The 21,618-nt window shown below is 38.7% G+C and overlaps 1 protein-coding gene across 1 annotated transcript; it reads left to right on the top strand.

Moving 5' to 3' along the window:
- The first annotated feature begins 223 nt into the window (after window positions 1–223).
- On the top strand, window positions 224–21,096 carry LOC145499505 (protocadherin Fat 3-like). Its single transcript, XM_081479023.1, has 25 exons — window positions 224–577; window positions 2,181–2,243; window positions 5,660–5,802; window positions 6,048–6,107; window positions 6,415–6,504; window positions 7,345–7,449; window positions 8,026–8,130; window positions 8,532–8,663; window positions 9,134–9,209; window positions 10,597–10,694; window positions 11,015–11,140; window positions 11,236–11,430; window positions 12,090–12,267; window positions 12,743–12,954; window positions 13,252–13,434; window positions 13,989–14,082; window positions 14,479–14,525; window positions 14,774–14,971; window positions 15,576–15,664; window positions 15,886–15,954; window positions 16,311–16,373; window positions 16,723–16,923; window positions 17,536–17,610; window positions 18,182–18,233; window positions 19,446–21,096. Exons 1-25 carry the CDS (start codon window positions 523–525, stop codon window positions 19,938–19,940), a joined length of 3,204 nt encoding a protein of 1,067 aa, XP_081335149.1. The 5' UTR covers window positions 224–522; the 3' UTR covers window positions 19,941–21,096.
- The last annotated feature ends 522 nt before the right edge of the window (window positions 21,097–21,618 follow it).

The following is a 21,618-nucleotide window of genomic DNA, read 5'->3' as shown; positions in this document are numbered from 1 at the left end:
TATTTCCGTTAATATTCTCGAAAAGAAACTTGCTTTGGACGAGGTTCACATCTGACCTAATGAACACAGGTCACGTCAGCGGCTCTAAACGAGCCAATGAAATCCCAGATCCACCCACTCATGATCAGGTTACCCTAGAGATCTATTGATGCTACATTTTATGCAAATGCAATGTAATCAAGCTCTCGCTCATGCAGAACTGCCAAGATTTGCATAATCTTTTTGGTGTGGGAAAACAAAAATTGAAATTAAAATCGAATAAATTTCACTGCTTGTTAGCGATACATGAGTGCTTGGGATGATGGAATCGAGGCGATCGCGTGTTGATTAAGACAACAGACCCGTTCTGAGACGAAGCTGTAGTCTGCATTGTTAGCGTTCTTCGAAGCAATAGAGGTCATGTAAAATCTGGCTTCGTACATGCACACGTTTCTCGCAGCGGCTCAGGAAGACGATTGAACTTTTACCGGCGACGATCCAAGGAAGCACGATTGAACTCTACCAAACTAAACTCCACAAGCCATGCTAATTCAGTTAATGTTTTTATTGGCGGCTTTCAAGCCTGGCGTGATCGAAGGTAAGTTAAGTAAATCAAATAAATTCCTTATGTATTCTGGGTATGTGTGCCCATGTATGTGCTCTGGTCTCCAAGTACTGAATACAACACTGAGTAAGTGCGTATCGCGAATTCCTTTCTTTGCATTCCGAGTAGAGAACACAAAAACATTGAGCCAAAGTTACCTTTATGGATTGTACTCTTACTGATGTTATCTCGTAACAGTACAAACCGCGACTGCTCTATATGCTATATCCCTTCTATGGATTGCGGTAATTAATCAGCATATGTTAGGTTTATATAGTTTGTATACACTTCAGAAAGATCATCAAACATAAACCACTGCAGAAGACATCAGATATGCCAAACTTTGGTAGTGCCTTCACAGGCTTTAATTGACATTGTATTCTGTTCATTGATTGAATTACGAGATCTTAATCCTTAAATTGTCTTTTAGCCTTCACTTCGACATGTTTTGTTTTATTATTTGCATCCCTCGAGGTAATTGACTTCCTGCGGGTTAGAAAATTCCAGTATTTCCTTGTAAGTTCATATTTTCCACTTACATATTATATTTTCACGGAGTGGTCGGTGGTGGATGGAAAAAGTGTATAGTTTTCCAATGTCCTCCAACATTTTGAGATTTTTGTTTCGTAGGAGACTGAAGGGATTGATTTCGAGAACAACCATGCATTTTTGTGCTAATAATTCAACTTTACAGTCCAATGCTTGAACGGAGTGTCAGCAGTTATTATTTAAAATTTATCCTGGCTGTAGCTTCTCAAGTCTTGCCTGTAGATCAGTTAACCAGGACCTGGTTGGAAAGATCAGTTCGGTTCTGTGTTAAGACAAGGGGGGAAACTTTTGTTAAACTAATTTGAAAGTTCACTATCTGTTTATGTGAAAAAAAAAAAAAAAAAATTAACAAGTCGCTTGGATGTTCTGACTGCAAGTAATGTTATTTTAAAACGTGTCAATTGGTTGATGATTACACCCACTCTTCTTTCCTCCAAGTTATTCTAAATACAGTGTTAGACTACAAGCCACAGTAAGACCAAAAATTACCTGAAACCGTCTGTGATCACCCTGGCCGAGAGTGTATAATTTTTACATTAGTTCAAATTACATAAAGTTCAGTTCAGGTTGGATACTGTGATTCGGTTTCTAAGAGAACTATTAATACTATTATTAGTTAATTAATTTTTAAATTATGTACGGGGTAAAATACGATCATAATTCGAGCCACATTAGTCAAAAGTTAATCAGACAAAGTTCCCCAAAATTACTGTCTTGTAATTAACTGTTTCTACAACAAAGTACCTCTTTACAACTATGTACTGCAGTAACCCACCAAACTATATAGCTATTCTAATTCTGCTGTCTTCTTTTGATTTGTTTTATTCCTTTCAGATCTGTCTCTATATTAGCAAAGTATCGCCCCAGTTTTCGTGTTTCTCTGAAATAAACCTGATTGAAACACATACCGAATTATTCCCTATTATCTCCCGAGATAATTTTGAATCTTTCTTTATTTCCTTTAATATAAAGGCTAGCGGGAGTCAACTAAATATCTAATTATGGAGTGTGCGCCGCGTCTGTAGAATTTGTTCTTTTTTTTTGGCAGGTGTTTACTTTCCAAGCCCAAATTTACCGCTGGAGCCAAGAGTGAATGAGTCTAGTCCTCCTGGTAAGGAAACTGAAAAAACATCAAAAGGACTTTTGGTATAAAGCACAGTAACCTTGAGCAGAGGGTCTCTATCGTCAACATGGCGAAAATACAATGATATTTACATCAAACTGAAGAAACCTAAAAGATTCAGTGTTAAAAATTACTAATTCTAGTCCTCGCAAGCTACCAAAGGGTTGCTATCATGAGTTACGGAAGCACAAGCGCGAAATTTTGATCACAAATAGAAAAATTTAGGCACCCGTTTTCAAAATTTGCCCTTGAGTCTTGGAAACGTGTTCTTCTTTCGTCGACTGAGTTGTGATTTTAGGACCGCTTCTACCAAAAAGTCAGCAAACCGGCGATTTTTCTCTTTATGGATCTCTCACTTAACAACCGCAAACTGTGGCCATTTTCGTTGTTTTGTTAATTTGCCGGATCGCTAAAAGAAAGTCAGTTAAATAACTCACATCCAAATTAGAGGGCCATGATTGTCAACGAGTGCCTCTAAACTTTGCATAGTTAAATGACAGACGATTGACACAACGTTTTCGTCGTCATCTTCATTGTTATATACTGATATATATATATATAACTAACTATATATATACTTCTTGAACTTGAACAGAATAAATTTATAGAGCGCTCGACTCTGAGAGGAGCAGTGTAGATAATAAACAATGGTAGCAAGACTTCAATTCATCGTTTATTGCGACAACGCTGTTTCGTATGGTCAAAGGATGACCACACTCATCAGGCAATATCAACGAATGACCGTTAAATTTCACAAACTGGCAATTAAAAGCTAACTTTAGGTTGCTATGAGATATAAAAACAGTTGCTATGATATGGAAAAACAGATGCTATATAACATTGAAAAATCTCGTGTTGCTAAAAGATTGCGTTACTTGCTCACAAAGTTCTTGAGTAGGTATCTGTTTCTGTGGGGGCACGCACTTGCTAGTTCGTTTCGCTTGTTCAAAGTACACAAACTCTTCTTACAGATGATCACGAATTTTTCAAAAAGACATAAATTACATTTGTTAGTAATGTTGCTATAAGGTCTGCACTGCTTAATGATTCTCCACTTGATGGTAAAAGGTTTGTTGTTGTCTTTGAGTGTCCAAATATGTTTAGATAGCTCAGTTTCGTTTCTCTTGTTTTGGTGTCGAAAGGATGCTGTGTGATTCCTGTAGCGCTCTTTAAAATTTGTGGCGAGGCCCACGTATGATTCTGATGACGTTTGTGTTGTGATTGTGGCTTGGTAAACTACATTTTGTGTGAGGCATTTTCCGTCCAGCGGGCATTGATCCTTTTTTCTGCAGTTGCATTCTTTGGCGTTTGTTTGTGTTTGCGACTGGTGGTAATCTGATAGTAGTGCTTTGTTGTGTGACGAGATGATACTCTTCATGTTAGGCATGCAGGAGTAGCTGAGCTTCAGTGTGTGCTTGTTGAAGATCTTGTGTAGGGGGTGTCCGTTAGGGAAGCATCTGTCAATGATGTTTAGGAACTTCCTTCCCAGGTTAGTTTTCACGTTAGCATTCCATGGGGGGTTGTACCATACGATTTTTCTTTGGCGATTTCTGTTGCGCTTTGGCTGTGGTTTATACGTGAGCTTGTGATTGTAGCCGCTCTCGTCAAGCGCTTTCTGGTACGGCGGAATCGCTTCGTCGAAAACTTTCTGGCTAGATGAGATGCTGGTCAGTCGTTTGTTGATGTTTTCTGGAATGTTCTTCAGTAGTGCGGGTGGGTGATTACTTTGTCGGTGAACGTAGAGGATTTTGTTGTTGGGTTTCATGAAGGGTTTGTAAGATCCACTTGTAAGGTCTAGGGTTACGTCTAGGAAGTTTATAGTTTTTTTGTTTGCTTTGATGGTGATTTTGAGGCCATTTGACTTGAAAATTTCTTCTAAAACGAAAACGAAAACGAAACAAGAAGTCAGTGAAATTTTCAAGTCAAATGGCCTCAAAATCACCATCAAAGCAAACAAAAAAACTATAAACTTCCTAGACGTAACCCTAGACCTTACAAGTGGATCTTACAAACCCTTCATGAAACCCAACAACAAAATCCTCTACGTTCACCGACAAAGTAATCACCCACCCGCACTACTGAAGAACATTCCAGAAAACATCAACAAACGACTGACCAGCATCTCATCTAGCCAGAAAGTTTTCGACGAAGCGATTCCGCCGTACCAGAAAGCGCTTGACGAGAGCGGCTACAATCACAAGCTCACGTATAAACCACAGCCAAAGCGCAACAGAAATCGCCAAAGAAAAATCGTATGGTACAACCCCCCATGGAATGCTAACGTGAAAACTAACCTGGGAAGGAAGTTCCTAAACATCATTGACAGATGCTTCCCTAACGGACACCCCCTACACAAGATCTTCAACAAGCACACACTGAAGCTCAGCTACTCCTGCATGCCTAACATGAAGAGTATCATCTCGTCACACAACAAAGCACTACTATCAGATTACCACCAGTCGCAAACACAAACAAACGCCAAAGAATGCAACTGCAGAAAAAAGGATCAATGCCCGCTGGACGGAAAATGCCTCACACAAAATGTAGTTTACCAAGCCACAATCACAACACAAACGTCATCAGAATCATACGTGGGCCTCGCCACAAATTTTAAAGAGCGCTACAGGAATCACACAGCATCCTTTCGACACCAAAACAAGAGAAACGAAACTGAGCTATCTAAACATATTTGGACACTCAAAGACAACAACAAACCTTTTACCATCAAGTGGAGAATCATTAAGCAGTGCAGACCTTATAGCAACATTACTAACAAATGTAATTTATGTCTTTTTGAAAAATTCGTGATCATCTGTAAGAAGAGTTTGTGTACTTTGAACAAGCGAAACGAACTAGCAAGTGCGTGCCCCCACAGAAACAGATACCTACTCAAGAACTTTGTGAGCAAGTAACGCAATCTTTTAGCAACACGAGATTTTTCAATGTTATATAGCATCTGTTTTTCCATATCATAGCAACTGTTTTTATATCTCATAGCAACCTAAAGTTAGCTTTTAATTGCCAGTTTGTGAAATTTAACGGTCATTCGTTGATATTGCCTGATGAGTGTGGTCATCCTTTGACCATACGAAACAGCGTTGTCGCAATAAACGATGAATTGAAGTCTTGCTACCATTGTTTATTATATATATATATATAATAAACAATGGTACATATATATATATATATATATATATATATATATATATATATATGTTATGTTAAGGCAGAGAAATCTAAATATATAGAGAAAAGGCACTGTTATTTCCCAACTGATGTTCACTGAACCACTGATTGCTCTGAACCCTTCCGAACATCGCATGTCAACCGTTTTCCCAACTCATAGCGCGTATTAAGAGCTATCATGCCTGTGATTGATAAGTTTCCACATCGTTCTTCCTCAGGAACGTTCATTGCAAGTGTGCAAGCTGTGGCCGTGACAAATACTGGGGCTCAAATCACTTATTCCCTTACAAATGACAAAGGATGGTTTGAAATAAACAGCACGACTGGCGTTATTACTGTTGCAAGAACTTTGGACAGAGAGGTAATCAAACACTATCATCATAGAGCTTTTCAATCCGAACAAGCGTTGAAATTGTTAAAACCGTTTCAGGGCTTGTTCGGTTCACCCAAAACGTTGGTGATTTTAACAAACAAGCATTCAGAGTAAATTCCGTCCATCTGCGCACGGTCAGTTAATTGATCCTTTAGTTGATCGCAGAAGCACTGACTAAAACACGGTGTTTTCTCGTCTTGTTTAAACCCTAAATTATATATATATTTTTTCAGGGAACGTCGTCGTCGATTCGGTTTGACGTGGTTGCTTCTAAAAGCGACGAATCTAATAAGGTTAGAGGCATTTCTGAAATTAATTTTAATGTACTTTTTTAGGGCAAGGGACGTACATTCTCGTTTCATTTCCTGGTTTATCCGGCCATTTATTTCATCGTTTTCAGGATCTGAGCACGGGCTAAAAATCATGTTCCGTTGACTATGCCGGATTAGTTGCCGGAATTCTCCTTGCACAGTAAAGTGAATGCTGCAATTTGTTGAGCTGTTTCGAGAGCACATTTAGAAGAACTATGCCACCATCTGAAGAAAATGCCATCATAGGCTTCAACTGTTCTAAATATTTCTCCTTTGCTCTCTTCGACAGGGTACAAAAATTATCTTTTGCACTGTGCTGGACTTGAATGATAACTATCCACAGTTTGAAAACTTGCCATATCAAGTCAACATTTCTGAGGTAAAAACGAAATAAAAACCAACCTTTCAATTACTTACAGTGTTAACTAGGGAAACACTTCAGTCAGTGAAAACATTTGCTGAGTTGTCCAAAAAATGTAAAGCAATCCCAGCAGAGTCGAGAAGTTTCAATTAATAACTTAGGAGCTGTTGGCTAACCAGTACAGGAACTAATTGTCTTCCTCCAGCACCTCTGACATGTTCATCCTCAAATGCGACACTTTGAGGCCTCCGGTACCCGAGACAACCCTCCCCCCGAGTTAACCTGCCCAAGGTAACTTTTAGCTTATTTCTTTGCAAAATTCAGCAAACCGTTTACACGAGGATCGCGAAACCGTCTCGTGGGCGAGACAACTCGAGTGGGTGAGTTGTCTCGGCTCGGCAGGTAGGGTAACTCTGGCAAGCGGGGCAACTTTTCTTCATATAAACACTTAATTTGGCTCGCCTAACGGGAAAACTCTCGGTGTGGCAAGTATCACGCAATGCCTAGGTTTAGGATTTGAAGCAGAAATTCGTATCAATAAGGGTTATGAATAATCATGCGGGATCAACCTACAGGGACTACGTTTTCACATATATATAAACGCTCGATAAAGTTGCCTCGGGGGAGGGTTGTGTCGGGTAACCGAGACCATATAAATAGGACCTGAGTTTCTGTTCACGGACTTCACTACTCTATATTGAGCTGGTAAATGATTATCAGGCAATACGAGCAAGAGAGCTTATAATCGTGACACACTTCACAGACTGCTCACAGCAGGTATTACCCAAGACTAGCACGACAGGCTTGCATGCCACCACTATTGTTTTACATTTGTGTTGTAACTTTTATTAAAATCAGAACACAGAAGTTGGCGAGGTGGTGTTCCAGGTATCAGCTTCTGATAAAGACAGCTCAGATCATCATTACAATACAGTGTACTTCAAAATCGCAGGAGGAGACAAAGTAAGTGGGCGAAAGATAATACACTGTGTGTTTCAGTATCTCGTGATTTAATTATTCTAGTCCAATGATCTCTAACGTTGCATTCTGACATGTCATATAATTTCTTCAATTTCTCCCAGCGATTTCATAGGCTGCTTCTTAGTAAAACTAAATTTTACTACTAAAGCACCCTCTTCATACTTTCAAGTTCATTCTTTTTGGAATTAATCCCACTGCATTCAGTGTGAAACTAACGGGGACAGGAAAACTGGTTCAGTTGCTCAACTCACCTTTGAATACAGCGTTCTTTTTGTAACTGCCTATCATCTCCTTTCATCGTTGAAACGGTTTCATCCGACGGATAGTCGCCGAAGATTAACATAAAGGCAATTAAATTTTAATCAGACTTGTAAGATTCCAAGGTTAACCGTTTACAAACTTCTTTACTGTTGGTAAAGTAACTATACCACCTGCTAAAGAAATACACAAAAATTGAGAGGATGCCATCGTGGACTACCGTTAAAATATCGGTTTCTTTATGCAAGGCAGCGAATGGAACCAGTAGGTAATGCGTTTATTTACTTATTTCATTTTCAGGAAGGAGTTTTTGAAATTGCTGGTCTAAGTGGGAAGATAACTTTGAAAAAGCCACTTGATTTCGAGGGATCAAGTTCGTATTATTATCTTAATATAACGGCAACGGTAAGAACATATCTTGCGTTAGGTGCATAGTCTAACCTAGCTTTCTGTCTTTGCTTGACTGTTATCTTCCACTCACCCCTGAGGTATAAATAAAAAAGCCGTGCGCTGTAAAACAATATTCGACGAGTAACAGAAAGCCGTTTAGAAGTGAGGATGAATACCTGTAATTATTTTGGTTTACAATGGATTACAATACAGACAGACTTGAAAATGACGTACTCGCATTCTTAAGCACAGTTCGGACTTCTTTTAAGTTGTGCCGTGCTTTTCATAAATATCTAATTCAATAAGAGATTTGTATTTGACGACTGAATACTGGAAAGTTAACCTCATCCATCATCTTGAGGTTTGTCATTCCTTACAAAATTCTTCTCTTGATACTTTGACCTAATCTTCTGCAGGATGAACATGGTGCACCCACGGGCAACCAAAACTGGACAGTGGTGACCATAGGACTGTTAGATGCTGACGATCTTCCACCAAAGTTCTCTCAGTATTTATATGAAGCGTTGATTGAAGTCGATACGCCACAAGTAAGAAGGATTGCTGTTTACTTAAATCATTTAACTAAACACAACTGTAAGACTTGATGAGCTACATAGGTTTGTACTCGAATACAATTCTGTCTCACCCACGTGCTTTATTTCTGGAGATGGCGTAAAAAGAACTCAAAACAAACAGGACCGGAGTAACCTGTTATTCCAAAAAAGGAAGGAGAGTGTCTAGTTATTCTAAAACCTAAATTTCTTTTTGGTTTTGTCAACTCACACATATCACAAGAACCAACTCTGTACTGATCATGTCTTTCACACAGACATTAAATAACTTCATTGATGTGCCACGATATCTTTATTCTTGCCCGGGCACTCGACGTAACAAATATGTGGAAAAGTTTCCCCTTGTTAGCTGCAATCCCAGATAACGCTTGGTATTTTCTAGATATGCAGGTACTCTCATGATAATTTCGTTTTTGTGAAACGCCTTTTTTCTTCTGACAACTAAGGGCCGTGAAATCGTTAAAGTGCTCGCTGAAGACCAAGACTCGGTGGAGGCTCCAGTCTCCTATGCAATATATCCAGGTTGGTGATCCTGTGACTCAATAGTAATAGTAATAGTAATAATAATAATAATAATAATAATAAAAATGATGATGATGATGACGATGATGATAATAATAACAATAATAATAATAATAATAATAATAATAATAATAACTAACCAGAACGCTTGAATCGGTAGACAACATCATAATGCACAACTATATCACATGACTTTTCCTCTTGTTTACGAAATGCACTCATAATTAGCAAGCGTCACCATGGCAAAAAGGGAAATTTGTATTTATTGGTCTGTATTTTGACTGGCATTCTGCATGAGGAGAAAGGAATCCTGGACTAGCAGCTCAGGAAATTCAATATCGTAGAAAAACAAACACCTCCGCGTAACATGAGTATAGCGAGGAAGGAGAGGGATTCATCTTAAAACCTGCCCTCCATATGTGAACGTGAATTAATCAACATGACACGAGCGTGGGACAAAAAAAATTCTGAGTCCCCGACAGGAATCGAACCCATGACCTCCCATGACGCTCGCGTCATGTTGATTAATTCACCTTCACATTTCATTACCGAGCTTAAAATTCACCATCTTTATTAACTTATCACTGCTCACGATGAATTCGATAGCGTTGATCCTAGCAGTATGCAGGACACCTGTCATATATGAACTCAGCTAAATGACCTTACTCTCCATGAGTTCTCGTAGCTCAGTGGATAGAGCGCCCGCCCAGTGTTCGGGAGGTCATGGGTTTGATTCCTGTCGGGGACTCAGAATTTTTCTTTGTCCCACGCTCGTGTCATGTTGATTAATTCACCTTCACATTTCATTACCGAGCTTAAAATATCCTCCATATGTCAGATTTTCACATCCCAAGCTAGCAGGAGATACCATCATGTCCCGAACTGCACGGGAGCAGCACGGGAGCTGAATGTAACTGTTAACTGAAAATTTGTCAACCGTTTTAAGTGTTAGCAACATTATCCAATGGCAACTGAGATCAGAGGTTTGAAGAATTTACTAATAGAGAGATTAAGCATGACGTTACGTCAAATGGCAAAAATGAAGTTTTTGCCGTCTGTCTTCAGCTGTCTATACAGTTAGCGTGAAAATATTTGTATTTGAGGTGAATAGTAGGGGCGATTTTTCTATTTTTGTGTGATTTAGTAAAGGACTAGAAGAAAAGAACACAAATTCAGAGGTAATCTTTGCCGTTTGCCGTCTGCTGTAAACGTCATGCTTAAACTCTCTAAATCTGGGAAATGGCTGAAACTTGACTGATATATAGCTGTGATTACAGCCGATTACCCAAACCAGACCCTCTACTAGGGAGAACCACAGGACCCCTGGCAAGACTAGCATTTTAGGTCAGAATGTTTGAAGACCAGAGTTTGCTTTGTTATATTGCAGAGAGTGATCCTGACAAGTTATTCACGATCAACAACATAACAGGCTCAATAACAGTAAACAGTAATCTTACTCGAGACTCCTATCCCATCATAGTAACGGTAAGTAGTCCAAGCAATATGATGAATCAGCTATAGCGACAGGACGCATGGAGTGCTTGCGTTACTTACCATTCTTAGTCAAGAAAATAGCTTAAAGTTGGTTTTGTTGGAATGAGACAAGTATAGATCCCTCTTTTAGAAAAGTGCATCATGTGTTCTCCCTTTCGTGCAGGAATAAACCATAGAAAGACATGCATGTTTGGCACGAACAATCATTACCGACAAATAAATTCCGTTTTGTATAAACGTCTCTAAAGAAATGAATAAGTCTCAGAGTGCTTACCTCTTAATTAAAATTGTAATTTGATTTCTTCTCCCAGGCAAAATCAACCAATCATCCTGTTGCATTTGCTCTGGTCATGATAAATGTGGGTGCAATGCCAAATCGAACATTTGAGACTGTGGTGCTGGAAAACGAAGCTAACACAACAGTGTTTGACTTAAAGGTACGTCAGTTCCTCTTTTATTCAAGAATTAAAAACCAGCTTCGCGTGTAAAGTAAAATGTCTTTAACATCATTGTTTGTGTTTTTTATTTGTAGCCTCTGGAACAATATTTCAATGTATCAAACCCTGTATTCCAAATTCATCAAGGCGGTGAGGGTGACAAGTTTTTCATCAATGGAACGTCAAAAGAGCTCAAAGTCGGCCCTCAAGCTTTGGACAGAGAAGAACAGTATCAGTATACCTTGGTTGTAGAGTTACTGAGCAATGGAAAAAACAAAGGATTTGCAATGGTGAGGGACTTTTTTTTACCGTCTGCTAGCTTGGCGTGACATTAAAAAACAAACAAACAAAAAAAAAAAACAGAATCGAATCATTGCCCTAGTATGCCTTTTTAAGTCCTTTTTGGCCACAGCCCGTTTCTCGAAGGCCCCGAAAAGTTTTCGCACCCGAAAAGCCGTAGCAAAATCTCAAACCTTGTGACTACAGAGCTGTTTTTTCCACGTATTCTTACTACGAACAGAGCTCCCCTCATACAATAAGTTTCAGGCGTATACACCTCTATGTCTTTAAATGCTGATTGACTAAAAATGGCTTTTAGGGCCCGAAACCGGGGCTTTCGAGAAACGGGCTCCTGGCCACAGCCAAGTGACAAAATCGTCAAAACCGTCAAATACGCCAAGTTGATTTGGCTTTGACAAATTTGACTAAAGTTCGGCAAAATCGTCAAATCCATGAACTCCATTCACTCAGTTTGACGAAATTTCCTCAAATCTGTCAATTTCGTGCATTTCTGGACATGATATTGCCGTGTGCTTTTGATGGCGAAAATTGGATGTTGCCTTTGTTGTTGGAGGGTATATTTATGCGGAATGTAAGAAAAGCTTCCATCTTAGTATCATGTGAATGTAAAAAGATGAGAATCCTTTTTCTCTTTTTTCTAATTCTTCAGATAATTATCAAAGTTTTGGACGCAAACGATAACACTCCAAAATTCGAGAACGAGGTGTCGGTAAGTGTAGGAGAAGACACATCACCAGGGACTGTTGTTTTCACAGTAGCGGCACGTGACCCAGATGCTGGTCAGAACGGTTTAGTGATGTACGAGATTATAGCAGGCAATGAACAAGGTATGTGTGACTTTCAGATGCTGTTTTTAACAGCGACTAGCAGCTGTTTTTTTCCTATTCCTTATCAATAGACACACTTATTGAGAGTCGCGTTGACCAGTTATACTTTGCAGTTCTCAAACTGCTTTAAATGAAAATTGTTTTTTTCTGTGCATCCTTGTCTGTGTGTGTGTGTTTGTAAACATATCGACCATTGGACATATCAACCACTTATGATTAGGTTGCCCCCACACGGTCGAAAGACATAGCACCAAAAAAAGTAAAAAGGAATTGAAAAAAAAAAAGCTGTTGCTGCTATAAAGTGCGCTTTGGTCAGGAAGCCACTTTACGCGGATCAATATTTTAAAATCATCTTTCTAATTAACTGCTGAATTATCATAGGTCTTACTGCATACATTTTGCTGTCAAATGCATAATGCACCAGTTTTAGAAGGACGCAACTCGAGCGTGTCTGTTTATTTGTGTTCTTTATCAGGAATCTTTGCTTTGAATAACCAAACCGGAGCGTTATCTTTGGTGAAACCACTTGATTACGAGTCTGCAGTTCAGCATACACTCAACATATCAGCTTCTGATATGGGACAGCCTCCACGCAAAGCATTTAGTAACGTCACGATTCACGTGATAGATGCTAACGATAACTCTCCAGCTCTTCAAGCGAGGATCATTCGAGCTTCTGTTTTTGAGGTAACAAGTTGTTTTGATCATAGTTTAGTTCGGCTTAAAATATTAATATATTACAAGGCACACGGGCGAGGAGAACATGGACAATTGTTTTAATTTAAAGCATTCAATTCTCAGAACTGACTTTCAAAGAAATCTCTTACAACAGTAAGGAGAATTTACACTTTACATCGAGGTTGAAAGGATTAATCTAGTGTTATTGGTATTATTTGGTAGAATGTCACAGGAAGTACAGCCTAAAAGATGACTAATTCGCTATAAATGGTTTAACGTATCAGATCTTCGTACGTTCTATTTCAGGGTGCCGGTTCTGGTTCGTTTGTTGCTCGGTGTCAAGCCTCAGATGCCGATGCAGCCAGAAATGCGCAAGTTACTTATCACCTTGTTCAAGGCGCCGACAACAAGTTCTCTATTGATAGTGTCACAGGCGTCATTACCACATCCGGGACATTTGACAATGACGCTGACCCTGAAGAATACATGGTATTGGGACAGAGTGTTTTTATTATTCGTTAGACTCATTTGGGATCTATTAGTCTTGTATCATTCTACCAGAAGGAATGTTTTTTTTTTTTACTTGTTAAACCAAATTATGTTTAACTAGACTGTTTCATATTGTTGACTTCAATATCTCTCATTTCGCCATGGTGACTTCGAATCCTTCTTCTTTTCCCTTATTATGGTTCTCGAGTTTGGATAGCTCATGTTGTGCAGACTGGCAAACTATTCTATTCAAACTCGTTATCGCCGTGAGGCAGTAGAACAGCTCAGTATTTCAAAAATCATGTAATTCTCTCGAGAGGTCCCTTCTGGCAATACAGTATTTTTTTGTGCTAAAATATTACCCATGGCAGCTATCACTGTGGCTGTAGATAACCCTGTCAGTTGAATAAGTTTCTATCATAATTTACTTGGTAATTTGCAGGCTTTAAATTTGTAGAAGAGTACAATATGAAATGTGAAATGGACACCGTGGGTAAATAACGATTTTCTTATTTCATTACTGTGATATTTACTCATCAGTATCTGTTGTTTAGCTTGTAGTAAAAGCACAAGACGATGGACTTCATCCTCGCTATGATGTTGGTTTCGTTGTTGTCAATGTTTTCTCGCCACGATCGTACATAGCAGGTAAGATTAATTTGATCGATATCAAAACTAAGCAAACAGCAGCTGCTCTCGCAGAAAACGTTTTCCTGTACATATGATTATCACATTCTTTCAACTAGTTGAGTGAAAAAGTTCAAAAAGATGATCAGTACATAGCGGCTATGAGGATGAAGCTCTTTGGAATTGAAAGGCGTTGTGTCACAAATGATTTAACAGCATTGTTTCCACAAAACCGGAAACCATTGAGGCTAAGCTCAATTACCAGCCACGCGAGAGGACTGGAAACCATAGGGCGGTGAAGATAGAACGAAGTTTAATCAGATATGTAAATAAATGAATAAACAAGTAAAAAATACCTTGCAACTTCCCGTTGATACAGACTCTTACCTTGCACAATTTTGTGTTATTATTTACCAGGAGTGTACAAAGAAACGACTTATTATTCGTTGGTGACAACTGTAAAGGTTAGTTTTGTTGTTATTGTCTCAGGTTATCAAATCAAATCAAATCAAAACTTTATGACAACATAACATAGCCATTACAACTCGACGACGTACTTACCACCATTCTGTTTTTTTTTTGCGCGTATACTGGGAGATACTGGGTTAAAAAATTATCTGGGGGAGTTGTATATGCAAGTCTAGGTCCTTATGTGCTATTACATATGTCATTAGAGAAACATGAATGTAAATTGTGAACATCATTTTTCCAGGCCAGTCATGATGGCTCTGACTCAGTCATATTCTATAAACTCGTCAGTGGTAATGGAGCGGGACTGTTTCATGTCGAGCCATATACGGGTCACGTGAGAGTAGCAGCCTCGTTGGCTGATAAGGATGGGTCAAAGTTCACTTTGGAGGTCAGTGCTTCAGAGGGCGGGCAAGAACCAAGTACCAACGCTACTGTGGATGTAAGTGTCTTCTGTAAACATAGTACACGGCTTGTTAGGGCCTGTATTCAAGGAGAGAGGGTTACCCTAGCACTCACACATTTCCTGTTTTCTTCTTCGTCGTGTTTACAAGGCAGCTAGGGTTACCCGGGTAAGCGGGTTACCCTGGCAGGGGGGGTTAACTTTTTCCCTTGCAAACACTCCAGGTAGAGTTAACCCGCCTACCCGGGTTAACTTTCTGATTGTTTTCACTCTCTTTGAGTGTAACCGTGCATCAAGTTGTCCCGGTTTGTAAGGTTACTCTGCTTGTGAAATTTTGCTTGTAAACCCGGGCTATCTTTTGCCCTCCAGCAAACAGACCCTTAGATACCGTGGACTGCATTTTGTAAGTAATCGTATTGTAAGCGATTTTACGGGCGAGAAGTGCGCGCCTGTGACGCGGCCATTTTTTTCCCGCGGTTTTCTTTCGCGTCACGCGCGACGGACTAAGCGAAAGAGGGACTACTCGTAGTCTAGATTCATTTGCCTGAAAAGCTCCATTGGGGGAGTGGTCAATTAAGATATTTTGTTTTTTTGTAATAACTTTGGCGGTTGGCTTGAAGACTTGTTTGTTTTGTTTCCTCAGGTCTTCGTCCTGCGCGATAAAGATTCTATTCTCATAAAGGCAGGAGTGATACCAGAAGAGATAACAAAACACCGACAGCAGTTTCTTAGGTGTGAAATGAGGCGCAGTTTTAATAGAATTCTCTCGATTTAAGAAAACGGAAATTCTGAACATTGTTTTGAGTCGAGAACACTTTGAAACCCATATCGCGTACTTATATCCTGAAGTATTCACCTATTTATTATTACCTCACCATGCAAATTATTATCATTATATGTTTTCAAATGCTTTTAAAATGTATGCATTTTATTACATTTTAATTTATTGGTAGGATGCTTGAAACCATATCTGGAGGAAAAGCGTTTATCAAATATCTACAGCAAGAAAATGGCGAAAACGCGTAAGTACTACCAAATTATATTGGACAACACTGTAAATAGTGTACTGTAAATCGAGTATTGCAATGTGAGTGGTGTAAATAATTTAATTTTGTAAAGTAAGTATGTAAGTGTGTATGGAATGTATTTAAGTTATTAACCAAAGAAATAGAAGAGAGCAAAAACAAAATATGTATGTATCGGACAACACTCGACACTTGATGATATATAAGTGTAAAGATTAGGAGACCGATCAATTTGTTGGTGTTGTTTATCTTGTTCCAACTTCAAAAGTAATGTGCTTTTAAACCTTCATTCTACGAAAGCTGCTCATAAAATGAACGAGGGAACCTGATCCTAGTGCCTTGTTGTGTTGCAGGACTGTGGTGACTTTTCACGTGGTGAAAGATAAGCAAGTGATGCCAGCCACTGAAGTTATAAGGTACAAAGTAACAAACGTTTTATAGTAAGACCTGTTGTTAAAAACAACAGAAGTGCTTGCTCATGATGTTTTTAGTTATCGGTGTCGTAGATAAAGTGCATCCTTACATGACATCATACGATGAAAAAAAATGTTCGGCCATGAGACCAAAGAAACCCCGTTGAAGAGAAATTTCTTGAAACTGGCGCCCAGAAATAAATCTTGTTGAAATCAATAACTGAATCAAAACCGAAGCCACGTCAACTATGGTTCCGATGACATTAAACTGAATCGCACCACTCCTGCAGCAATTGCAATAACGATTGTTACATTTGCAGATTTAAAATCATAACATCTTTGTTATTTTTAGTTCTTTGTCAGACAATAAGGAACTATTGGATAGTACTTACAAACAGTTTAATATCCAATGGTACCAGCTCCCCGACGGACCGTCATCTCCTGAGGCTCGAAAGGGGACTGAGAACGAGTTATCCGCTGTGGTTGGAGCAATGATTTGTCTTGGTGTAATTATCGGGGTTGGAGCAATAATTATGATAATTATATTGATCATGTGAGTGTTTTTCAATTATTAACCATGCATAACGTGATGAAAAATTATATCTTCCTGTTGCCCAGTGTTAATAACAAACATGAAAAACGAGCGTAACACAGAATATTTGTACTTGTTCTACGGCCCGGGTTTACCAACTTCCAAAACCATGCAGTCCCTTCTAAGTTGAAAATCCCCGTAAATTTTTTAGTGAAAGAGTGCTCATTCGGTTACTGATCCAAAATAGTCTAAAATGGTCCAAAATGGTACAGAAAACAGGCATTTCATGCAGTCTTATCTTCCCCCCTCGCAAAAATATAAAGGCATTTAAAAGGGTACAGGATCACTTAACCCACGCACTGAAATTACAATACAGCGTTAAGTGGAGCCGGTTGTAGCGTGAATTGAAACAACATAAAATGCAATGCTAGTTCTACGAGGTTTTAAAGTGGTGCAGATCAGGAGCTGTTGAAGTATTTTTCTCCTAATCGAAATGTTCGCCATTGTTTACATCTCGTACGAATTTTTCTCAACAGTATGAAAATTCTCTCTACTGCCTCAAACGCATTTTGTAACATTAGTAATGATTTAGAACTAAATTCACTCTAAAGTTTTTTTGTGCGTTTCTTTCAGGAGAAAACGGAGAGGTCAAAGTCCTTTCAAGAAAAAGAGAAAACCAAAAGTGACTTTTAATGACAAACCCTTCTTGTAAGTAATAACAGGCAGCCGCCAGTTTTATTTCGATTTAAACAGCCTCTAGACCGGTCTAGTTGTTACAGTAACCGTGAGAAAGTTATAAACGAAAAATACAAAAGCATTTGGCCTGACCGTCTTATGTCCAAATTTTTCATCTTCATTCGCAACCATGTTGACAGCGAGAGCCAATCGGATACCGGCTTTCTGCGCGTTTACTTAATTTAATTCTGGTTTAGTCATGTAATAAAAATGTTATTGAAAGAACTCCGTACGGGAGAATCTTTACCTCGCTCTTGAGTACAGACCTCCCTGTGTTTGATCTGTACTTAGGTCCTCTGTGCCACAGTTGATAAGAACTAATTCAAGACTGAAAGTCTATTATTACCCTCCATTCAGGTTATACAACAGTTGTATGATAGACACAACTTTGGGTTAAAAACCTCATATCTCATCCTCGACAAATGCCAATAACTCTCCCAAGAGTAAATTGACGGCTGCATGGAGTTATAAATATTCTTTAGCAATCTTTATGTATAAATCAGTAGAAATTTCAATTTAGAAACGCCTTCTTTTATTCCCTCAGCATTGACCCTGTTCAAAGTGCCGTGACGTCAGACCATGTAGATTCTGCACAGGTAAGCACTCACCCTTTTATGGAGTAATGTAGAGAGGTGTCCCCAATTAGTTTTTATTGGTAAAAACTAGTAAAACTGACACGGTAATAAAGTTATTATTATTATTATTATTATTATTATTATTTTTATCATTATTTTTATCATTATTATTATTATTATTATTATTGCGGCACTCGCCTGTTTATAAGGGCAGTTCTTGTTGTGCAACAAAATTACTTCTAATGTAACTCCCAGAAAGGATATCGCAAAAAGTGAGCTTAAATGTTTATTGCTGGATAAGCAAAGATGGTGTTATTACGACTTTGTTTAGATCCGAGAACATGATGGCGGATTATTGTAAATAATGCTGAATGAGACGTAGTTAGAATTTCCGCCGCGTCAGGTACCATTTAGATCATTTAAGGTTGTAATTCTTATGAAAATTCCATGTGTTAAACCTGATCCGATATAAAACTACAGTTTTTTCTATAATATGACACTGACCTTATTTTACACCTTCGCCGAAAACTCTTTATAGATTTTCAAAGCTAACGGCCAAGAGTTTAACAATTATCTCAGTAATCTGTTTAAGAAGTGAATAAATAAAGATGGATGAAGGTTTTTGCTTTTTGAAATTTTAACAGAATGGTTCAACATGCACTGAAGGTCGTCAAATGATGTTTGATCCGGGAGATCTTAAATTTGACACTACCAAGTTATAAAATGTAACTATTGACAAAACATAAATATAAATATGTGTAATTTTAAATACGGCATTAACCAAAGAATGTAGTAGCTAAACTTTTAAATAACCGGTAAAGGGAAGGCAGGTCCTCCGTAAACATAAAAACGTTGTTTTATAAATAACTGAGCACTATCATTGAGCTAAATGATTCGAGAAGTTTTCGCTGTTAATGGGAAAGATCAAAGTTTCCTTTTCCAACGATTTGTATCTCAATAATTAGAGTATAAACATCTTCAGTGAATAAATCAGTGGTGCCCACTCCTTTCCTGTTTAAGCTGCTAAGCGAGTCACGTGACAATTACGTTCTGCTTGCTAGTGTGACTTATTAACATGCATTAGAGAAATTTACTGAAGCCTAAGTGTCAAGCTGAAAAAGGCCGACTTGCTTCGACTTTATAAGAAATCCTTGCTTTTGAAGTAAAGACTGCGTGGCTATCCAACATCACGCGGTACGGGTAACTTACTTTGCCATATTTCAATTGATACAGGAAGCTCAAGAGGTTATAATTCACATACCAGCAGAGGAAGACAATAGTTCATTGGAAGAGAATGACAGCATCTCTCACGGTGTTTCTAGCTTCATCAATTTTGGTTACGCTGCCGCGCGAATGGCGGCCATGAACGACAGAGATTCAGATGAACTTGATGACATGGATCACGAGGCGTTCTTTCCTCCTCCCCCCAGAGGACCTCCTCCGCCACCGCCGGACTCTGACGAGGACGACGAGGAGGACGACGAGAAGGACGACAATAATTCACCTGTTGTCCTCCGCCGAAGTGATTACGAAAAAGGTAGAGATAGTCCGGAGCTCCAGCCTGCAGATTACGATGGTGATGTTGATGGCATGGTACTAAGTAACTCTCCTTCAGAGTCCACATCAGGCGGCACAGATCAGTTAGTAACAGGTTCTCTAAAAGTTTCATTACCTAATGGTTTGTTCTTGAAGCGATTTTCTTTGACCGAAGATACTACCGAGCTTTAAACAAGCTCGACAACCACATAATCCACTGACACTTAGATACGGCCGTTATAGACTTGGGCACTGCTCCCTATTTAGTAAATATGATCGGTACAGATACTGCAGATACAAAAGTCCAATAATAGGGACGCTTCGTAAGGTTTAGGGCTGGCAGATCAGTGTTTAATGTTATGTCAATCTCGGACGGAAGAACATAAGGAGGTCCTCATACCGTGAGATAAACGACCAAGTCAACTCACTAGCAGCAAAATGTTTCAGAAATCAGAAATCAATCAGTCTCTTAGTTACTGATGGCAGAGTAAAAAAACTCTCTAAAATAGGTATTTATTATCAATGGTACGACTGTCACAAGTGAAACGTACGCAATATGTTAACTTTATTGATTATTTTAACTCGCCAGCGCAGTAATCTTACTTGTAATCTTATAGATGGTTAACAAAGTTAGCAACAAATATACAGCTGACGAGCATCTCATGTACCACAGTCAGCCGCCATCTTGAATAAGGATGTATGCCAACGGTGTTTCACTCAGTATTTCAAAAGGGTCCTTCTCATCTCCTTTCGTAACAATTCAGACGAGAAGCTTATATTAACATCGTACCATACTACTTCTGGCTTGAAAACATCGCCTTTGCCGATGGACTTCTGAATTTGAAGGTTATAATGCAAATAGTTTTGTTAAACAGAACGTATAAAAGTTGTCAAAACTTTTCTTAGAATTCTAAGAAGTGCCCTTTCAAGCATTTTTGTTGTTTTTTGTTCTGCTCAGACGTCGACAGTGTCAAAGTTAAGTTTGTCTATTAATTCAAATTCACGGTTCTCGAAGACTGAGATTAGGGTGCCCCCTAAAGAAAGAGTTTACTCTTTTCGAACAATTTTATTAGTTCATCCTGTGGAACTGTTAGATATCACATATTTTATATTTTTGAAAAGGTTGTAAGACAAAGAAATGACTATTTTTGCGAATGTAAATATGAATTACGTACTCTGATGCTGTTTGTAATAGCATCTTGAAGAAGAGAGTTTTGAATGTCTCAGTTTTTACTTTTAGTTTATTCAGTCCACACTCAAAGTGCAATTTTCAGTTTCAGTCCACAAAATTAATAAAAGAACACAAACAATAAAACCAAGCCATAGACTTGTTTGAGTAACTCTATTTCTGTAAACTAAATAAAAAAAAAACTGCTGCAACGAACGATTCGTTTGACGTCCCTTTCAACAGTGTACTGTGTCTGTTACAAACTGAGGCCTGGTGTAAAAGGTGAGTTTTGCTCACAAATTCACTTTCAAGTTCAACATAAGCAAAATCATTTCAAGTTGAAGTAATTTTACACCAGACGTCATTTTGATTAAACCATTCACACATACAACATGGTGAACGGTGATGACTAGTTGAGAGATTAAAACCCAAGTTCTCTTTTTTCATACTTAACGAATTAGGTCATGGGGGTCTCAGGGGATTTATAGTAAAAAAAACAAAAACAAAACAAAAAACAGACAAACCATAGCAAAAACAAAAACAGGCAAGGAGAATGAAGTTATGCTGAACGCGTCATAGCCACGTGACGTATGGAGGGCGAGGGAAGAGGTGGAAAAGTATGGGGGAGGAGGGAGGGAAAGATCAAGGGAAATTTCTGGAAGGATCACGCCGTCATGTCTATTCTTGTCAGTTGATTTTCAG

Source organism: Orbicella franksi, chromosome 10 (assembly GCF_964199315.1).
Source record: "Orbicella franksi chromosome 10, jaOrbFran1.1, whole genome shotgun sequence".
NCBI classification, from domain to species: Eukaryota; Metazoa; Cnidaria; class Anthozoa; order Scleractinia; family Merulinidae; genus Orbicella; species Orbicella franksi.
Note: the sequence above shows the minus strand (reverse complement) of the source record. Positions and strands in the feature narration are given on the sequence as shown.